The 18,958-nt window shown below is 43.1% G+C and overlaps 2 protein-coding genes and 1 long non-coding RNA gene across 4 annotated transcripts in view; 2 read left to right on the forward strand and 1 right to left on the reverse strand.

Moving 5' to 3' along the window:
• Window positions 1-80: 80 nt before the first annotated feature.
• On the reverse strand, window positions 81-12,885 carry NUDT6 (nudix hydrolase 6). Its single transcript, XM_079990529.1, has 5 exons — window positions 12,481-12,885; window positions 11,650-11,853; window positions 9,154-9,209; window positions 2,767-2,821; window positions 81-475 (listed from the first exon to the last, which is right to left on the reverse strand). Exons 1-5 carry the CDS (start codon window positions 12,728-12,730, stop codon window positions 84-86), a joined length of 957 nt encoding a protein of 318 aa, XP_079846655.1. The 5' UTR covers window positions 12,731-12,885; the 3' UTR covers window positions 81-83.
• Window positions 482-3,399, forward strand: LOC307224088. The gene is made up of 2 exons (XR_013842417.1): window positions 482-1,931; window positions 1,965-3,399. It is a non-coding gene; the product is annotated as an uncharacterized lncRNA (long non-coding RNA).
• A 2,274-nt stretch (window positions 12,886-15,159) lies between the features above and the next one.
• AFG2A (AFG2 AAA ATPase homolog A) overlaps window positions 15,160-18,958 on the forward strand; it is a 178,897-nt gene continuing 175,098 nt past the window's right edge. Inside the window, exons 1-3 of one of the 2 annotated variants that reach the window (XM_079990510.1) lie at window positions 15,160-15,650; window positions 16,720-16,841; window positions 18,729-18,886. In XM_079990510.1, coding sequence (XP_079846636.1) covers window positions 15,314-15,650; window positions 16,720-16,841; window positions 18,729-18,886 — 617 coding nt within the window. In that variant the 5' untranslated portion in view covers window positions 15,160-15,313. Of the gene's footprint in view, window positions 15,651-16,716; window positions 16,842-18,728; window positions 18,887-18,958 lie in introns of both variants that reach the window. The other variant, XM_079990509.1, reaches the window with a different exon arrangement.

Below are 18,958 nucleotides of genomic sequence, written 5' to 3' on the forward strand. Positions count from 1 at the left end.
TAATTTGGAACAGAATATATGTATATTTTAGTACAAGGGATTTTTTTTTCTAAGCCAAAAAACAACAACACTAAATGTATTTGCTAACCTGTCATGTTTCTATAATTCTCTGGCAGCTCTCTGTGGTACAGCTTATAGAAAAGGCCTGTATACACAGATGGAAATTCTCTCATGGTTAAATCAATTTTATCAAACCCTTCCCTATACCCATAAAGAAGCAATCTAGCAATACTGCTGGTGATTGGAGTAGTGTCTGATGTCTTGGCAAGCTCAGCTAGGTCCATCCACTCACACCTCAGGCACTCCTGTTGGCATAAACTGATTTTGAAAGAGGAAGGCTGCATTCGGCAGATGATGTACATATCTGACTTGCCAAAGGCTCCCGGGTGTCTGTGTTGCTGCCGTATGCTTAGGAGGGACTTGAATTCTGACTTAATGCCAGTCTCCTCGAAGACTTCTCGAACTGCTGTGTTCCCTAAGGAGGAGGAAAAGAAAGAGTTCCTTTTTTAAAAGCATTAACTGTAATTCTCTCCTCCATCTTCTCTCTCGCTTTGCCGTTAGATTTTCAGTTGTGGTAAACATGCCTTCAACAGCACCACCCCTCCCTCTGTTAGACTGAGTGAAAAATATATCCACCCCAAAAAAAACCCTCTCCACAAAATACTTTGGTTGTAGATATTATAAAAGCACTATTGCAGGTGTTTTAATTTGAAATGCAATGTATATGAAACCACCTTATACCAAACAAAACAATTGCTGTCAAAAGTTTTCTGTGCTGTTAAAAAACAGAGCTACTGCATTTATGATTAATCCTAGGTACGACCTGAATTATAAAACTGTAGAGTTGGAAGGGACCACTAGGAACATCCTAGTCCAGCCCCCCAAAATGCAGGAATAGTTTGCCCAACGTGAGGCTCAAACCCACAACCCTGAGATTTAAGAGTCCCATGCTCTACTGACTGAGCTATCTCAGAGCTTCAAAACACAACCTTGGCCTTGAATACAGGCAACATTAATAAATTTCTTCATTTCTGCTATGTAGAACTTACATTTTGGAAATGAGTTTGTGGCTCTAAAAATAATTTTAAAAAGCCCAGTCCAGCAAATGCATAATTAGGAATTATGAAATTAGGTATATGTCTTATGTGTAATTATTAATCACTCTGTGATTTTAATCATGGGTGGTATACAGTATCAATGTCCATAAGTAAACTAAAATAAATGGGTTGTTACAGTGGCACTTAGAATTATAAGCACATGTGGAAGACAGAGCCACTCCTTCCAAGTAGTAAGTAGCCTCTTATTGCAAGAGTTCATTGTGGATTTAAGAGTGATCTAGCAATGGCATTACTGACACTACAATCGTACCTTGGGACTCGAACATTTTGGCTCCCGAATGCTGCAAACCTGGGAGTGAGTGTTCTGGTTTGCAAATGTTCTTTGGAACCTGAATGTCTGACGCGACTTCAGCAGCTCCCGATTGAGTGCAGACAGCTCCTGCAGCTAATTGGAAGCTGCGCCTTGGTTTTCTAACATTTTCAGAAGTCAAAAGGACTTCCTGAATGGATTCCATTTGACAACCAAGGTATAAGATAATTTATGGCCCTAGAGTTATGTCTCCCATTCAGATGTTCAAGTGGGCTCCTCATTTGTTCTGAGTTTGTTCCCTGTTCTGAGTTTCTTTCATTTGAGGCCAAGGAAGTCGGCAGATATTAAAATGTAAGATTCTAAATTAATTCCCCTAGCCTGCCTTACAGGGGCTGCTTAATTCCCTCTAAAAGATTGGTGATCATGACACTCTTCCCTTCCTACATATGCTGTTTCCCCTCTCTTTCAAATCTGGAGATATCTAAGGTTAGCATTAATTCTGCACAAACGTTTTTCCTAGCTGTATTTAGCATGAAACCATTTTAGAAGCTTGGTTCTGCTGGGTTTGCAAACCATGGTTTGGCCTACAGGTTTAGAAGCAGGTTTGCAAACCATGGTTTGGCTTACAAAAATATCAGGGCAGCCACATTTATTTTAAAATAACGACATTATAACGTTCACATCATTGTAACAAAATTTGCAACAGTCTGCCTTGAACATCATCCGATACAAAGGCACCACAAACCTTGAGAAACAACATAGTAAATTTTAAATAGGAGTTGCTCCTGCGCACAATCCATGCCATATAGCAAAATGTGAGTTGCACAGTACATGCTGATTGTTGATGCGTTAGCAAAATGTTGGCTGACTGCTTTGCTGTGCTACCAAATTGCTATTCTCTCTTTAGTATGTTGATTCATACCATTGTTTTCCACCTTGCAGACAAAGTATATTTTGTGAGATTAACATATCTATTCAGAAATAGGTCCTGTTGAGTTCAGTGGGACTTATTCCCAGGTAAGGGTGTAGCCTAGGTTGGTAGGCTACAAAGTGTGCTCACTTAACCAAAAATCAGTTTCACTGAAATCAAGATATGCTTCCAGTGTAACTAAATACTAAGTTGTCATGACTAGATTAGTAAATTAAGACAGTTTTCACTGAGTTATTCTTTTAGATATAAAATCATGCCATGCCTTGTGTATATAAATTAAGAAAAATTACTTACTAGGAATAAGGATGCAAACAATTTTGATGTGCTATAGGATTCGTCATTTTACCTACTTACAGCCAGAAGTTTCCATTTGCCATCAACAGGTTTCAAAGAAATTGCAGGCATGGCGACTTGGGAGGTGAGGAAGGACCAACCTTATGTAATTACTGAAATAGCCAAGTACTTACCAATATCTTCGCCAGGTTCAGACAATCCTCCTGGAAATTTCCATGCATTTCTTGTCTTAACAGGGGAATAAAAACAACCATATGGTTAATCTGTTTCCTTCGACAAGACACCAGAAATAAATTGCTGCCTCTCTTGACTGGTCCTTTCTTTTGTTTTTGCAAATGTGATCACCAAAATACAATTAGGTGTCTACGTGTTTTGCAATATAATAGACATATAGTAGATGTCTATTATATTGCAAGAAAACATACACTGATTTGTCTGATGACTGTTAGATGGTTTATACTTGCAACATTGCTGCTCATTAACAGTTTTTAAAAGCTGCTATAGGTAATTATATTCTATAGCCACAATCCAATGCCGAGTTAGGCAAGTTTAAGCCTATGGCCTTAAGTGTACCTAACTCTCTGTTGGACTGGAGCCTATGTAATCTAATATTTAATCATGTATACTCTACTTCAATGTTTGCAAACATCAGTACATTTTCTAAACAGTGATTGATTGTAGTACTGTTCTATACTGCACTGGCTATGAATTTTACTTTTGTGTCTGTAATAACCAATGTGCATCACATCATTTTTGGTTATGAAGCTGAAAAATAAAGCTGAAGTTCTTGTGTGCCAGCTGATGAATCATGTGCTTGTGTAATGTTTAAAAACCAAAATGGATAAAGGTTTTTTACCAGCGTGGTGTGATACCTACTGCTAATGACATTTGTTTCAAAGAAGGACAGGTATATTGAATGCATTGCTTTGATTTACATATTTCTGATTATCTTTCCCATTTTTGTTAGATCAGCTTCAGATTAATGTGTGGTTATGGGGGGGGGGGCTGAGTGTTTCCTAAAGCAGTAGTATCCTTCCAACTCACTTGGTCGGTGCACAATAAGAGAAGGAAAACTTTCTGTAGTCATAAAAAAATAGTCCACTAGCACCATTTTTTCCCCCATTTTTGTTTCATTTTTGTATAATACCTAAAAGGTGTTTCAACCTTGGATGCAAAAATGAAAATGTACATACCAGAACAAACTTAGTCTATAACAGTGATGGCCAAACTTGTCCCTCCAGCTGTTTTGGGACTACAACTCCCATCATCCCTAGCTAACAGGGCCAGTGGTCAAGGATGATGGTAATCTACCTGAATCTAGAATTTCTGTAGTCAATTAGTTGGATCCAGTGTTTGTTGCACACAGCCCACACTGAAACCAACCATTGTTTAGTTGTGAATGACATGTCCAATTGATTTCAATGGGATCTAAGTGCAGCTAATTTCCAATGTTTTGCATGCTCTCTCCCTGTCATGGTGAAGGCTCCTGCCACGAAGCATGAGCAAGGGTTGTGGGGAGAGGAGCATGCTTAGTTATTTCACTGACACTGTGCATGGGGAGAGGTTTCTGCACCACCCTGCCCCTGCTCATTTTGCTCTATTGCAGCAGTACCGCGACTGACAGGGATTCTCTAGGCAAGCAGTGGGAACCTCCAGTTTGCAGGCCAAGCACAGGCTTTCAGACCTCTCTATCTGGCTCTCAGGACTCTCTCCAGACCATGAAGACCCATCAGCTCTGCTGTGCATTCACTTGACTGGATGTATCCTTGAACCATCATCATGCCTCTTGCCCAGATAAGAGACAGGAGTCTGGCTTTTGCATGGGTAGAATGTAGCCTATTGCATAAAAATAGGAGTTGCATCCCTTTCTTTTGCCTCTGCCCCCAACTACATGTGACCCCTGGAAGGTCCTGAAGGACACCGGTCCTGAAAGACCTACATTGGCTCCCAGTACATTTCCGAGCACAATTCAAAGTGTTGGTGCTAAGCTTTAAAGCCCTAAACGGCCTCGGCCCAGTATACTTGAAGGAGCGTCTCTACCGCCATCATTCAACTGAGGTCCAGCTCCGAGGGCCTTCTGGTGGTTCCCTCACCGCGAGAAGTAAGGTTACAGGGAACGACGCAGAGGGCCTTCTCGGTAGTGGCACCAGCCCTGTGGAACGCCCTCCCAGCAAATGTCGAAGAAATGAACAACTATCTGACATTTAGAAGACATCTGAAGGCAGCTCTGTGTAGGGAAGTTTTTAATGTTTGATCCTTTATCATGTTTTTAATATTCTGTTGGGAGCAGCCTAGAGTGGCTGGGGAAACCCAGGCAGATGGGTAGGGTAATAATAATAATGTTGCCCAAGGGGGGGGATTAACCCTGGCATTCAAAAGGGGTCCCCACATCAGCTCTAGGCAATGCATCTTGGTCACTTTTGCTGCTACTTCCCTGCCCCCATGGGATAAGCAAGTTTGTGTGTGAGAGAGAGTGACCTTCTGGTTTCCATAATGCAACAGGGGCCATACTACAGAAAATTGCCAGTCCCATCAGAAGAAAAGAAGAAGAGGAGTTTGGATTTGATATCCTGCTTTATCACTACCCGCAGGAGTCTCAAAGCGGCTAACATTCTCCTTTTCCTTCCTCCCACACAACAAACACTCTGTGAGGTGAGTGAGGCTGAGAGGCTTCAGAGAAGTGTGACTAGCCCAAGGTCACCCAGCAGCTGCATGTGGAGGAGCGGAGACGCGAACCCAGTTCACCAGATTACGAGTCCACCGCTCTTAACCACTACACCACACTGGCTGAGATGAGGGTATGAAAGCAGAGTGCAGAGACACTCCCACCCCTGCTTCACAGCATATTAATGGGTTCTTCACTAATTTACATACAAAACCAATTGGTGGGTAACCTATTTTGTTTCATGGGCCTTTAGACTTTGCTTTTCATGGCTGGAAACTGTTTTGCATTTTAATGCTCTTCAGCCCTGACGTCACATATGCAGCTCTTAACACAGTGCAGGTCACCGTTACACAAATACATAGACTTTGAACTTTCAATACATTTGGCCACACCACTGGAATCTAAAGTGCTGTGAAGTTCCTAAGCACACTGTTTCTGAATCTAAAAGTAGCTACTGGCAAATTTCAAGCAATTTTTTTTTTTTAAGGCAGAAAGCCAAATCCTTAACAAGTACAATATGGTTCTTCATAAACTCGCTCTCCCTTGCTTAAAAGTGTGTTTTAAAACGTATTTTTGGAGGAATTGTTATTTCTTGAATCTATTAATATTATATTCTCCATCGCCCATCAGATATCCAGAAAAGAGGGTTATTTTTTCCAAATTGGGATGTGTGAATTTTCCTGTGCTGCAAACTGTATAACTGTAGCCAGTTAACAGCTTACAATTTGTGTGCCAAACTTAAGCATTAACCTGGCAATTTGTCAAAACGCAGGCAGTTTTACATTACTTGCTACATTGGAGGATTTGTCCTTGAACTTTTGAATTACAAATGAAACATATAATGCCTGCCTTTCCATTAATTAAATGTGCTGTATAGCTAGTGTGAGTTGAAAACTAATCGTACAGCTAAGACAAAGAAAAAGCAATTATTCAACCAGAATATCAGAAGGTAACTGAAAATAAGCAAGACCTTATAGAAAACAATAGAAATAAATGCTTCCTGGTATATATAATTTGGTTGCTGGCTGAGAATTTTTAACTATCCCAGCATTTTTTTAGTATAGGTAATAAATAGTTTTAAGATACGGTATAAAGTTCTTAAGAGTTTTATATTTCAATTTATTATTTCTATGCCATTCTTAACGTATCTTTCATCAGTTATACTTTCCACTGAATTTAAGATACATAAATTCTCAAACTGGATCCTCAAACTGTTAAGGTTTAATTCACCAAGTTATTGATTCATATCTACCTTAGATTTGTAGTGAGTGGAGGCAATTATCGTGTGATGGATATTCAGTGGCTGCCTTCCAGTTCCACATTACAGAAACCACCACGACCACAACTAACACTTGTGCTTTGGCAGGTTCAGCTATGAGGCCAAGCAGCGAAGTGTATATGTGCAGTTTAAATAATCTGGCAAGCCCTATGAATAGTGGTCCATTCTTGTTATCAGCTCAGATGTGTAATTTATTGCTCTGCTGGGGCTATAAATGCATCATGATGTCGCAGACAAAACACGCCTCTGTTTGGAAAAGAACCCACAGTGGTCACAGTATAACATGGGGATAAGTGGGTTTAAACCCCATGATTGACAATCCCAAAGGGCCAGGGTGCCTAACACTGCTGAATCATGGCTGGTGCTGGTACCGGGTTTGATGAAGCCTTAGACAAGACACCCTCGCTTGGGTAGGGCCCCCTCCAAGCTTACTGGGAAGTGGGAATGGGTGGCAGCGCTGAAAGCATCATGCTCTTGCACTTCCTTGGTCCTGCGCTATAAAGAGAAGTATGGGGTGAGGCATCCACAGCCACTATTATCTACCCAATGCCCAACACTCCTTTGCTCCACCTCCGATGTGTGTGTTGGGGGCGACAATCAGAAACTTTTGGGGTAAGAGAAGCAGTGGTAAATGTAGCTGTCTGGCCCAGAACCTTTATTTATACTGCCAGGCCATACAAGCATGTGATGGGCCCTTCTGGGGCCCTAGTATTTGCCCCACCTGATCATGGCTATTGGCTTTACCTGGTTTCAACTACAACTATCCCGGTTGCATAGCAGAAAATCCTCTTGGCTATGGTGCTGGCAGTTGTGATTGCAATGTCATTCCAATCCTTTTCCTCTCAGGCCCCATTTTCCTAGCAAAGGGGTGGTTCAGCCACTACTATCCACCATCTGGTGCCTTCTCTGCATGACTAATGTGAGTACGTCATCAAACGACCTCATGATGGGTGGGTATCTCTTGATGCTTGAGCGTGGGTTACAATGACCACGTTACACAGGCTTCAGCCCCAGGATAACCCAACACAGTAATATTGTAGGGGCCATAAGACTGATAGGACATCAGTATACCTGAAGGAGTGTCTCCACCTCCATCGTTCAGTCCAGACACTGAGGTCCAGCACTGAGGGCCTTCTGGCGGTTCCCTCACTGTAAGAAGTGAGGTTACAGGGAACCAGGCAGAGGGCCTTCTCGGTCGTGGTGCCCGACTTGTGGAACGCCCTCCCATCAGATGTCAAAGAAATAAACAACTATCTTATGTTTAGAAGACATCTGAAGGCAGCCCTGTGTAGGAAAGTTTTTAATGACTGATGTTTTATAATTTTTTTACGTGTTGTAAGCTGCCCAGAATGGCTGGGGAAACCCAGCCAGGTGGGTGGGGTATAAATAATAAATTATTATTATTATTATTATTATTATTATTTAAATCTCATTCAAGTCCATAGGTCTAAATTAGATTCAACACATGTATGCCAATGCAATTGACTCATGCATTGTAGCTTTAAGTCATGTACAATTCAACATGGGTTACTGCTTATGGAGTGAATTGTACAGACTAGAGTTACTCTGCCAGTTTTGGCTGCCTTGCTGTCTCTGCTAAAACTTTTAATAAATTCTCTTCAAGCAAATTACAGCAGACGCCCAGTAGCTTATTTTTAAAACCTCAAATGTAGCTTGCTTTTTTTCCCAAAATACCAAGAGAAATTAGGCTGCTCCTCGCAGCTTAATGGTTTAAATTTTTCTTCAGTTTCCATCCTAGATTCTACCAAACCCATCTACTCCCTGTAATTCTGTCTGTAACATCCTGTAATGGCTATGAAACATTTAAAGGCACAAACAATATATGTTCAACTTGATCCAATGCATTATTACTCAGAAGTGTTCCACTGTGGTGGGACACTGGGGAGTGAGAATGCATAACACTTCACTTTTAATGTACACTTGCTGATTGTCTGTTAATTTAACAAATGGCTGAATTTCAACCCACCAAATAAAGAGTGTGTGAAGGCTCCACAAACTGAAAAAACAAAACCCACTCAAGCCTTAAGTTCAAACAAAAGATTATGAAGATAACATCAATGACTTAAAAGGAAAAGCAAAAGCAAAATGCCAGCATCAAAATCCAGTAAAACTCACAGTGAGCTTTTGTACAGATTGTTTAGGAACTTCCAGAACTGAATTACCCTTTCTAAATATAGTTAGCTGATGAAAAAGTATTACTTCAGACCATTGCTATCCCAACTAATCATTGGCAAAAACAATGATCACAGAGATGATCTACACTCAAAAGTATTGGCCTTTGTCATTTTGTCACTACAGATGGAAGCGAATAAAGTTAACTTTTAACCATTACATGATATAAAAGACAAACAGGCTTGTTAATACAATTCACTACATTCAAGTCAAAGGGCTGGATCTTGATATAGGCCAGAGGAAGAAATTCTGGTGGTGGCACTGTTCTGCGAAATGCTGTGGAAGACTTAGTGCAGGCATTGAGCAAGGACACATCTTGAGATGGTGTGCAAGGTCTTATGCACAAGACCGTGCAATGCACGGATCTTGTGCCAAAACCTTCCAGCACCAAATTATTTCTTCAAGATGATGTGAAAGACTTACTTTATTCCTGTCCTGTACGACCAATACTTTCCCAGTGTGGACATCTAATACAGCACCTGTTGGAGAAAGAATATTTTCTGTATCCTTTGATTCTTAATGAAGAACCAATGATCGAATGTTATATTCAAAGCACTGGATGTTCTTTAAGGGGAGAGGGGGAAATTAAGGATGATTCTTTAGAGAAAAGATACCACTGGAAATGCCATCTCTCATGACGAGACCAATATAGCGATCACTTCCCCAAATCTGAAACAAGTGGCTCAGATGTTTCTTAGTTATGAGGCTGATGATCCACAACCCTGTCAAAATGTGCCTGTGTGTGCCTGATCTTTCCACTCTGCATCAGTTTTGCCCTGTCTCTCTGCCCACCTTACCCAAAATTTAAAGCCTCTTAATGGACAGGCAATGGCTTCTGAATGCATGTTTAGCCACTGACTTCTGTGGGCTGCCTGCATGTTATGTTTTAATCCTACATTTTTGGAGGACAATGAGATTACATTTATGAAGGCATATAGACTCCAAAGCAAAAGTATTTCCATATGCACGCTTAATAAACTAATCACACTTTTATGTGTGGGAGGAATGGTTTATAAATGAAACAGCAACCCTGATGTAACATTCTGAAAGGACATTCCTTAGGAAATTGGTCATAAGTCTTCTAGCCTATGCCATACAATGATATGACTTTGTCCTTCTGGTACATGGTTGGCAGTGTTCTGGTTGGTGTGGAATCTTATTTAGGATGCAAAGCAAAAGCTCACATCAATTTGGAAGTTACCTGCTAAGAATGCGCTTGGCTTTTGTGTTACAAAAGGAGTCTCAGATTTCTATGACACTAAGTGTGAATGAGCAATCTGGCCAGCGAATTCTGTACCGGCAGAAATTTCTGAACTGTCTTCATAGGCAGCCCTACATATAACACGTTGCAGTAATTTAACCTAGAGGTTACCAGAGCATATTGAAAGCATAATACTATTTTTAACAATATAGTGAAGTGTATGACTCAGCGGACATTTTACTTTGGTTTCAATCATAATGTCCTTTTTACTTTTGTGTTGTAAAAAAGTTTGTATGAAAAATAATAACCGTACAGTACAGTACGTTATTATTAAAACCTTCCTGTGCATTGAGTTACTGCGGAAATAGGCAGGAAGTAGCATTTGTTTGAAATGTAAGTGCTTTAGGGCAAAGCTAACTACCATTATATTTCAAAAATCACTGAAGACAACAGGGTTTCTTTAAGAAACTGAGATTGGCATGCATACCCTGACAGTGCTTTCAGCATTATATTTTCACCTGACAGAGGCATGCTCTTACAGTTGTCTGGAGACAGAAATAGCCTGCAGAAGTGAGGTACAGGTACAAAAAATGGTTCTAGGTAAGGAGAGGTAGGGTGAGGGGAGGCCAGATAACAGGCACACAGCACAGGCAGTCAGTGACTATGCCATGTGCCAGTACCTTGTCCAACCTGGGAAATTGTTCTTGTCCTTTCAGCTACCTCTTAGGTCTGTGGCGGCTGCTGCTGTTGAATGCCAGGTTGGCTTTGAATAAGACCTCCCTCAGCCATGATCTGATTGTGGATAAGGAGGCTGATCTGGTCTGTATCACTGAGACCCGGGTGGGTGAGCCATGTTTTACAGTGGTGCCTCGCAAGACGAAATTAATCCGTTCCGTGAGGCTCTTTGTATAGCGGTTTTTTCGTCTTGCGAAGCAAGCCCATTGACAGCTTAGCGGATTAGCGCTATTAGCGGTTTAGCGGCTTTTAGCGATCAGCTGTTAAGCGGCTTATCAACGGATCAGCTGATAAGCGGCTTAGCGGCTTAGGAAAAGGGGGAAAAAAGGGGAAAAAACCCGCAGGGACTCACAAGACATTTCGTCTTGCGAAGCAAGCCCATAGGGAAATTCGTTTTGCGAAGCGCCTCCAAAACGGAAAACCCTTTCGTCTTGCGGGTTTTCCGTCTTGCGAGGCGTTCGTCTTGCGGGGCACCACTGTAATTACTGTACAGTTGTACCTTGGTTTTTCGAACAGCTTAGTTCTCGAATGTTTTGGCTCCCGAACGTCGCCAACCCGAACAGTCCCGAACAGTGACTGTTCTGGTTTTTTAAACTATTATTGGAAGCCGAATGTCCGATGGGCTTCTGATTGGCTGTAGGAGCTTCCTGCAGCCAGTCAGAATCCGTAATATGGTTTTTGAACGTTTTGAAAGTCGAACGGACTTCCGGAACGGATTCCGTTCGACTTCCAAGGTACGACTGTATTGTTTTTCCCATAAGCTCGAAAACATGCTCAAACATGCCCTTAAAAAGAAATCAAAAAGTATTTTTTGTCTTTGCTGCCCTCTACCGATTTAGCTATGCTACAATCCTAAACCAACTTTTGTGGTCTGGAAAATTTTGTGAATTGAGGCGGGATCCACAACTCTGGTTATTATTTGCCACTGTTAGCACCAACACCGACAACAATACACAATGTTTCTCTCTCTCTCTGAAGCTCACCTGCAACTCCTACTTGATGAGTAGCATAATGGGGTAACCTGCTGTGTCCTTCTGCTAGCCAAAGGGTGAGTGTGGCAGAGTCCGATTCTGCATGGTGGAAGGCAAAGCCTTGCTCTGCAGCCACAGCTATAAATCTGCTTTGTAGAATAGGAACATGCAGCCAGACTGCTACGTAGCCTTCTGTTTTCCATTGCCTGATAGAATCTGGGAGGAGAGAAGAACAGCAGAATATACTGATGTCTATGCTGGCCAGGTGGGGCTCGCTAGCTCTTGGAGGCTTGCAACAAGTGAGGGTCACTTGCCTCATCAAGCCCTCTATATATACAATGTCCATATACTGTATAAGGGGTAGCTATGGTTGCTTCAGTGATAAAAGAAATATGTGCACAAGCTAAAATGAATTATCCTTTTGAATGATCCCCTGTATCTGAAAGCTAAAGGCTGGCATTAATCACACTAGCTGTATTTGTACAGAGATACAAAGAAACAGGCAATTTGGCTGCAAGATACAGTGGCTTTTCTGCTTCCTTTGTTGTGCAAGAAAACTAAATATGGATTCAATTAATTCCATTCGGACTGGGCAGGAAGCCAGGATATGAAGCTAGGATTCGGATGAAACAAGGCATGGTTGGATTCTAAATCCTATATCGGCAAATCCAGGTTGCATCATCGTTATATTTGACAGGACAGTGTTGCGCAACCAACAAGCTGATCGCCCACCACGAAAAAAGCAGAATAAATGAGCGAGCTTTGGTCTGCCAGGCAGCTGCTCGAGCGCCGACCCTGCAAAGACGCGCCAGTCTCCCCAGAGGCTCAGCAAAAGGCACTTGCCCTGCAGGCACCTCCGGAAGGTTTCTGGCTCCAGGCTCTCCGGGGAGCGCAGCTGGGACAGGCGCACGCTCAGCCCGCCAAACTTATCCCGCAGCGGCTGCAGCCCGGCCTCGGACAGGCCAGAGGCGGCGGCGGAGTCACCTCGAAGGCGGCCACTCGAGCAAACGCGGCGCGGAGGACGAGGCTGCAAGAGCCGACAAGCCAACGGCAAGAGCCGCCGGCCCCGCGCCGTCCACCCGGCCCCTAACATGGCGGCAGCTCCGGCGACAGCGACAAGCGAACGCCTCAGAGATAGGAAACGGGGGAAAGGCTAATGGCGCAGACTTCCGGTAGTCATGGGTAAAGCTTTGCTCACGTCCTCCTGGAAAGCGAAGGAGGGGCGGTTCGCCTTGCCTCGCGGCGTCTCTGCAGTTAAAAAGAGAGCGAGAGCGAGAGATGGATGGATGATGTTAAACTTTATTTAGTTATTTAATTGATTGCATCTGCTCTTACAAGAGAGAGAGATGGATGGTGTTAACTGCGGTTACCGCAGTGGCGAAGTAACGTGCGAATAGCAGTGAAGCGATGAAGGTGGAGATGAAACCACTCGAAAGCGGCAGTCCCGCACCCTCTTACCCTGAAACCGATGGGACTTATTTTAAGCGGACACATTAAAAGAGTGCAATTATATGCATACCTAACTGGCAATAAGCGCTATTGAACTTCCGAGTTAGGCACAGAATTGCGCTTCACGACAGCTATCAGTTTAACGCTACGCGTGTTTGACTTAAAAGTGAAGTTTAACGGGACTTGCTTTCTAGTTCGTTGATCGCTGGCTAAAAACAACAGGGCCGCTTTAAATCAAAGTGAAAAGCCAAATTCAGTTGGAGGCCGCAAGTGTTGGTCGCAGCTGCGGCGTGGGAGCCTTACCTTCCTCTTAGGGGACGTGGCTCAAGAGCCGGGTCTCTTTAGTCCCGAAGCAGTTCCGAATGACAATTCCGGCATGCCATCGAGCTCGGTTGACAAAGCGGTCAGAGTTGCAGCGATAGAGGGACAATCTCTTCGCTCGTAGAAAAGAACCTCAAACCACTTTGGGCGCCCCAGGCGTCAGCGAGGGTTGCTACGCCGGTGGCAGTGAGATTTGATTGCGTGGGATGGGGGGGGGGGTATTGTTGGGTCAGATTAGCCATATCGAGTCCTGTGCTGTGGGTGGGTTTTTGTTGTATTTGGGCTGTGTAGGATTTCTGTAATTCTCTGAGATGCAAGGTAGCTTTCCTCTGAGGTGGAGTCGAGGGGCAGCGCTGAGAGAATTCAACTCAATAGTTCCCTAAAAGAATTTATTGGAAAGCAAGACCCCAAGGTGGTTGTCACCCATGGAGGCAAAGGCTCTGAAAAGACTCAATATGGAGGCCAAGTGGCCGAAATATTGGGAGATTTTAGAACAAGAAGGAGATAAAGGGAAATTGCAGAGTTTTGAGAAACTAAAAGATAGAGTGCGAGATTGGCTACATTATTATCAAATAAGAGAGGCCTACAATATGGATAAAAAACTGGGCTTCCAGGTGGAAAAATCGAAATTGGAAACAGAATTGTTGGAACCTAAAACTAAGATTCTTTCAAGAATGTATAATTTGCTGTTGAAATGGAATACTCAGGATGAAACAGTTAAATCAGCAATGATTAAATGGGCACAGGACATAGGTCATAATATTATGTTTGCTGACTGGGAAAAGTTGTGGACCACCGGCATGAAGTTTACGGCATGTAATGCCTTAAGAGAGAATATTATGAAAATGATTTACAGGTGGTACATAACCCCAGTCAAGCTTGCTAAAATTTATCACTTGCCAGATAATAAATGTTGGAAATGTAAAGAAACTGAGGGTACATTCTTTCACCTTTGGTGGACGTGCCCAAAGATTAAGGCTTTCTGGGAGACGATATATAATGAATTGAAAAAGGTATTTAAATATACCTTCCCCAAGAAACCAGAGGCCTTTCTCTTGGGCATAGTCGGCCAATTGGTGTTAAAGAAAGACAGAACGTTTTTTATGTATGCGACAACAGCAGCAAGAATACTTATCGCAAAGTATTGGAAGACACAAGATTTGCCCACTCTGGAAGAATGGCAGATGCAAGTAATAGACTACATGGAGCTGGCAGAAATGACTGGCAGAATTCGAGACCTGGGAGAAGAAGCGATGGAAGAGGACTGGAAGAAGTTTAAGACCTATCTGCAGAAACACTGCAAAGTTTATGAATATGGCACAAGGGATATAGTGTTAAGAAGTATGCTAAAATGTAATAGAAAAACGGTGAAAAATCAAAGTTATATTATGTCAAAGTAAATAATAGGTTAAAGGTGTTTAAACATAAAGAGGAAAGATTGGAGACATAATAGAAGTGATTTTAATAATTGGAAACCAGCTTTGAAAAAGGGTAAGGATTTGCTGTATTTGATTGAACAAAGAGGAACACAAAAAAGGGAGGTGTGAGGAGGTCAAGAAAGTAAGCTATGTAAATACGAACTTAAAAATTGGAGTTTTTCTTTTGCTTAACTTCTTTTTTCTTATTTGAGCTATGTTGGTGATTGACTATGTTGTTTTGTATTTTCCTGATGCTTTTTTATTTTTTATTTTTTTTCTTTTCTGTCAAAAAATAAATATCTTTTAAAAAAAAACAATAGTTCCCTAAGAGAGTCCCATTTGCGCATCTTAAAAGATGTGCAGATCCCTGGCACTAACTTTCTTTTTTAAAAAAACAACAGCCACACATTTATTTATTTTTTATATTTTTGTTTCAAAGCGTCTCGGGGAAAGGGACCCCTATTGTTTCGCTTTTACCATTGGCTCCTATGTGCTTCCAACCATCCCTGCCCCGCATATGGAGGAGACCAAGGCTCGCGATCGGGTCCGGAAGTGGGAGGTTGCGCGGGACGCCGCTCGGCCGCGTTGCGAGCAGCGCTCCTCTTTGGGCGGCGCCGGCCTTCCTCGGGAGAGAAGCATCTCCGGCTCCGTTGCGCCGCCTCCCGCGTGCTCCCCTCTTGCCCGGTGCCATGTCCTCCTCCGGCAGGAGGAAAAGCAAAGGGCGGCCTCCTCACCCGGACGCCGCTTCTCCGCTTGCCCTGCGGCAGGCGGCTCCCGAGGCTCCCGGCAGGCTGAGCTTGGCTGCTGCAGAGTTCCTGAGCAAAGGTAAGGCTGGCAGCCCGGAGCTAAGCGACTCAGCTGGAACCGGTTTTTCTCAGAGACGTCGGAGTCCCTCATGTGGAGCTTGTTTAAAACAACTACGATTAGCCAAGCGAGCGTGGTTGGCTTGCACCCTCGATGCCCCTCCCTGCTCCTGTTCACAGCCACCCTGGGAAAGTGGGACTGGCCCACGATCACTCGCTGAGCTCCATGCAAATGAATCTTGGGCGCCCGCCCACCCACCCGGTCTAAGTTCAGTGCTTTCGTAGCTATGCCACACTTTCCCTCTGTCTTGCAGTTTTGTCCTGGATCCTCCTTTTCTTTGATGGGGATGCAGAACTTCCATCATTTAGGTTGAGTGAGTTGTAAATTCCTGTGCTGCTCTATAGTTCCCAAAGAGGAACTCCAAAGAGCAACTTGAGTTTTGTGTTGCCTCCAACACGAGTTTATAGGGTGACTTCAAATGTGTTTAACACGCAGGCGTCTTTCTTCATTGGTATCTTGAAAACACTCCCTTCCCCCCTTTGGTGTGTGTCAGATATGTGTGCAGGAAAAATCCACATTCCTACTCGTTATGACCTGCAAAGTCTCAATTCTGTAAAGTGGTTCACAGGAAACAAGTGAGGGAGAGGCAGGTTGCTTATTTATTTTCCCAGATTGATTTCCTTTCCTCTAAGATTCTCAAGGCTATACTGCATGTGTTCATACAAACACAGCCAAGGTCTATTTAAAACAAATATCTGTAGCAAAATCTGAACATGTATCCAGCACAGAAATTTTTAGGATGGTGTCTTAGAGTTTTTCTGGTTGCTTGCTTTAGATATTGATTATTTGCATAAACAAACATTTTTGCACTTTCATAGTCTGTTATGGGTGATTGTGAGGTCCAATAGTGTAAACAACATTTGATACAAAATTAGACACAATAATTTCTGTGCCAACAGTAGTCTGTTACTCAAAATGTTTTTCTTTGGGCGGCGGGGGGGGGGGGGGAATAGATTTTCCATGGCTAGAAATTGTTGCTTGAGCAAATGATAAATCACGGCACACATTGTTTCTTCTTTAATTTTAGCAGACGACAAAGTCCCCAAAAGTTACAGAAGATCTCTTGTGCAGCTGGCCCTCAACAACATGAAACTGGCAAATATATGCATAGGCCGACCAGTGTTGCTCACCAGTAAAAATGGAAAACAAGAGGTGATGATTCTTTTCATGTTGAATTGTTGGGATGTGGTGGTGATGGTGGAAGAATGATTATGCTAAATCAGTGGGAAGCAATTCAAACACGCGTTGAGCCCTTCCATGGGATTTCCTGGGAGAAGGCTTGGCTGATTTCTAAGCTTTATGTTGAGAAAGAAATTTCTGATATTGGGGTTTGATGCTTTTCAGCAAGTGATCAGTCCCTCAGAACTTATGAAGTTCTCTAGGTGTGGGCAACTTTTCGCCCTCCAGATGTTGTTGAACTTCATTTCCATGGGCTGAGCTAAGTGAGCTTCGAAGTCAGCTTGATTTTACTGTTTTAATTTTTGTAAACCACTTTGAGGGTTGTTGTTGTTTACAATCGGTGTATAAATTCAAACAAACAAACAAACCTCCCTGCAGCATTCTGCACCACTGCAGGTTCCAGAACAATTCCAAGGGAAACCCCACAAAGAGCAGATTACAGTAGACCAGTCACTGCTGTGATTCATTTATTTCATATAATCTATACATTGCTAGATTATTAAAAACAACAACCTCAAAGCAGTTTATAAAAAGATAAGGCAATACAATAAAATAAAAATGTTTGCAGCCCTACTTTCAAACCTACAGAAGCTAAAATACTACAACAGATTAAAATGACCTCAACTTTCTGGGTACGCTAGTCTAAAGAAGAATGTTTTTAGAAGGCACTGAAAAGGGTAAATTGAAGGCACCTGCTTGATCTCAATAGGCAGGGAATTCCAAAGTTGAGGTAAAGGTAAAGGGACCCCTGATCATTAGGTACAGTTGTGACCGACTCTGGGGATGCGGTGCTCATCTCGCTTTATTGGCCAAGAGAGCCGGCGTACAGCTTCCGGGTCATGTGGCCAGCATGACTGAGCCACCTCTGGCGAACCAGAGCAGCGCACAGAAATGCCGTTTACCTTCCCGCTGGAGCGGTACCTCTTTATCTACTTGCACTTTGACGTGCTTTCGAACTGCTAGGTTGGCAGGAGCAGGGACCGAGCAACGGGAGCTCACCCCGTTGCGGGGATTCGAACTGCTGACCTTCTGATCGGCAAGCCCTAGGCTGTGTGGTTTAACCCACAGCGCCACCCACATCCCTAAAGTTGAGGTACTGCCACACTAAACGGCCGAATTCTCACAAACGTGGATCAAGCATTATGTGGCACGTGTAGTAGTGCCAGTTCTACCAATTGACATGGAATTTGTTGTTAAACAAATAGGAGCCTATTGCAAATTACCAGAGATTTGTCAATAGATCCTGCCCTCTCCTGTACTAGAGGCAATAAAGGCTGTGCTATTATCTCCAGTACTATGATTTCCTGGAGCTTGTGGAAAGTGATGGTACAGGGAGGAGAAGGAAGGAAGGAAGGAAGGAAGGGAAGAGATGATAGAACTCAAGTCTCTGAAGCAATTTCTTTGAAGTGTTGTGGCCTTTCTGGTGAACTGCAATTTCCCATTGCATCCAGAATGGAATCACACAGCCCTTGCACCTCCTACCCACAAGTAAGGGAAGCAGCACAGTGCTGTTTTTGCATCTATGCAGCTTCTGGTCCAAGAGAGCCCAAATGTAACCAGAGAGAGAGAGAGACCTGGAATATATACCAAATGCTTCTTGTCTTCCCATGTTGCCTTTTAACAGGTGAGACCACTGATCCATGTAGCTTTGATTAGCAGGTGCTCTCCAGGGTTTCAGATGGGACATTCCCAGTCCTATCTGGAGACACGGGGGATTGAACCTGGGACATTTTGTGAGCTATGTTCCTTGCCCCTGTTTGTTCCTCCCTTGTGCTCACTGCCCCCCGCCAAAACCTGAGGATTGAGAGGAGCTGTTTAAGATTTGTTAATTGCTGGTTCTGTGTGTTATATTTTGGATAGGTTTGTACTGCATGGCCTGTTGCCGGCTTTCCTGGTGGAAAAATTGGCTTAAGTGGAATTACACAAAAAAATCTGAAAGTGGGACTTGGCGAAACAGTCATCGTCGAGCCGGTGACTGGTGCTGTTATGCAGGCAGAGGACGTACATTTGAAGCTGAGGTATGTTGAAAATATATGCATTTTCTCCAGTCTTCCAATGGCCAAGACAGAACACACCCACCCCACCCCACC

The sequence above is a fragment of the Podarcis cretensis genome, assembly GCF_951804945.1.
Source record: "Podarcis cretensis genome assembly, chromosome: 9".
Lineage (NCBI taxonomy): Eukaryota > Metazoa > Chordata > Lepidosauria > Squamata > Lacertidae > Podarcis > Podarcis cretensis.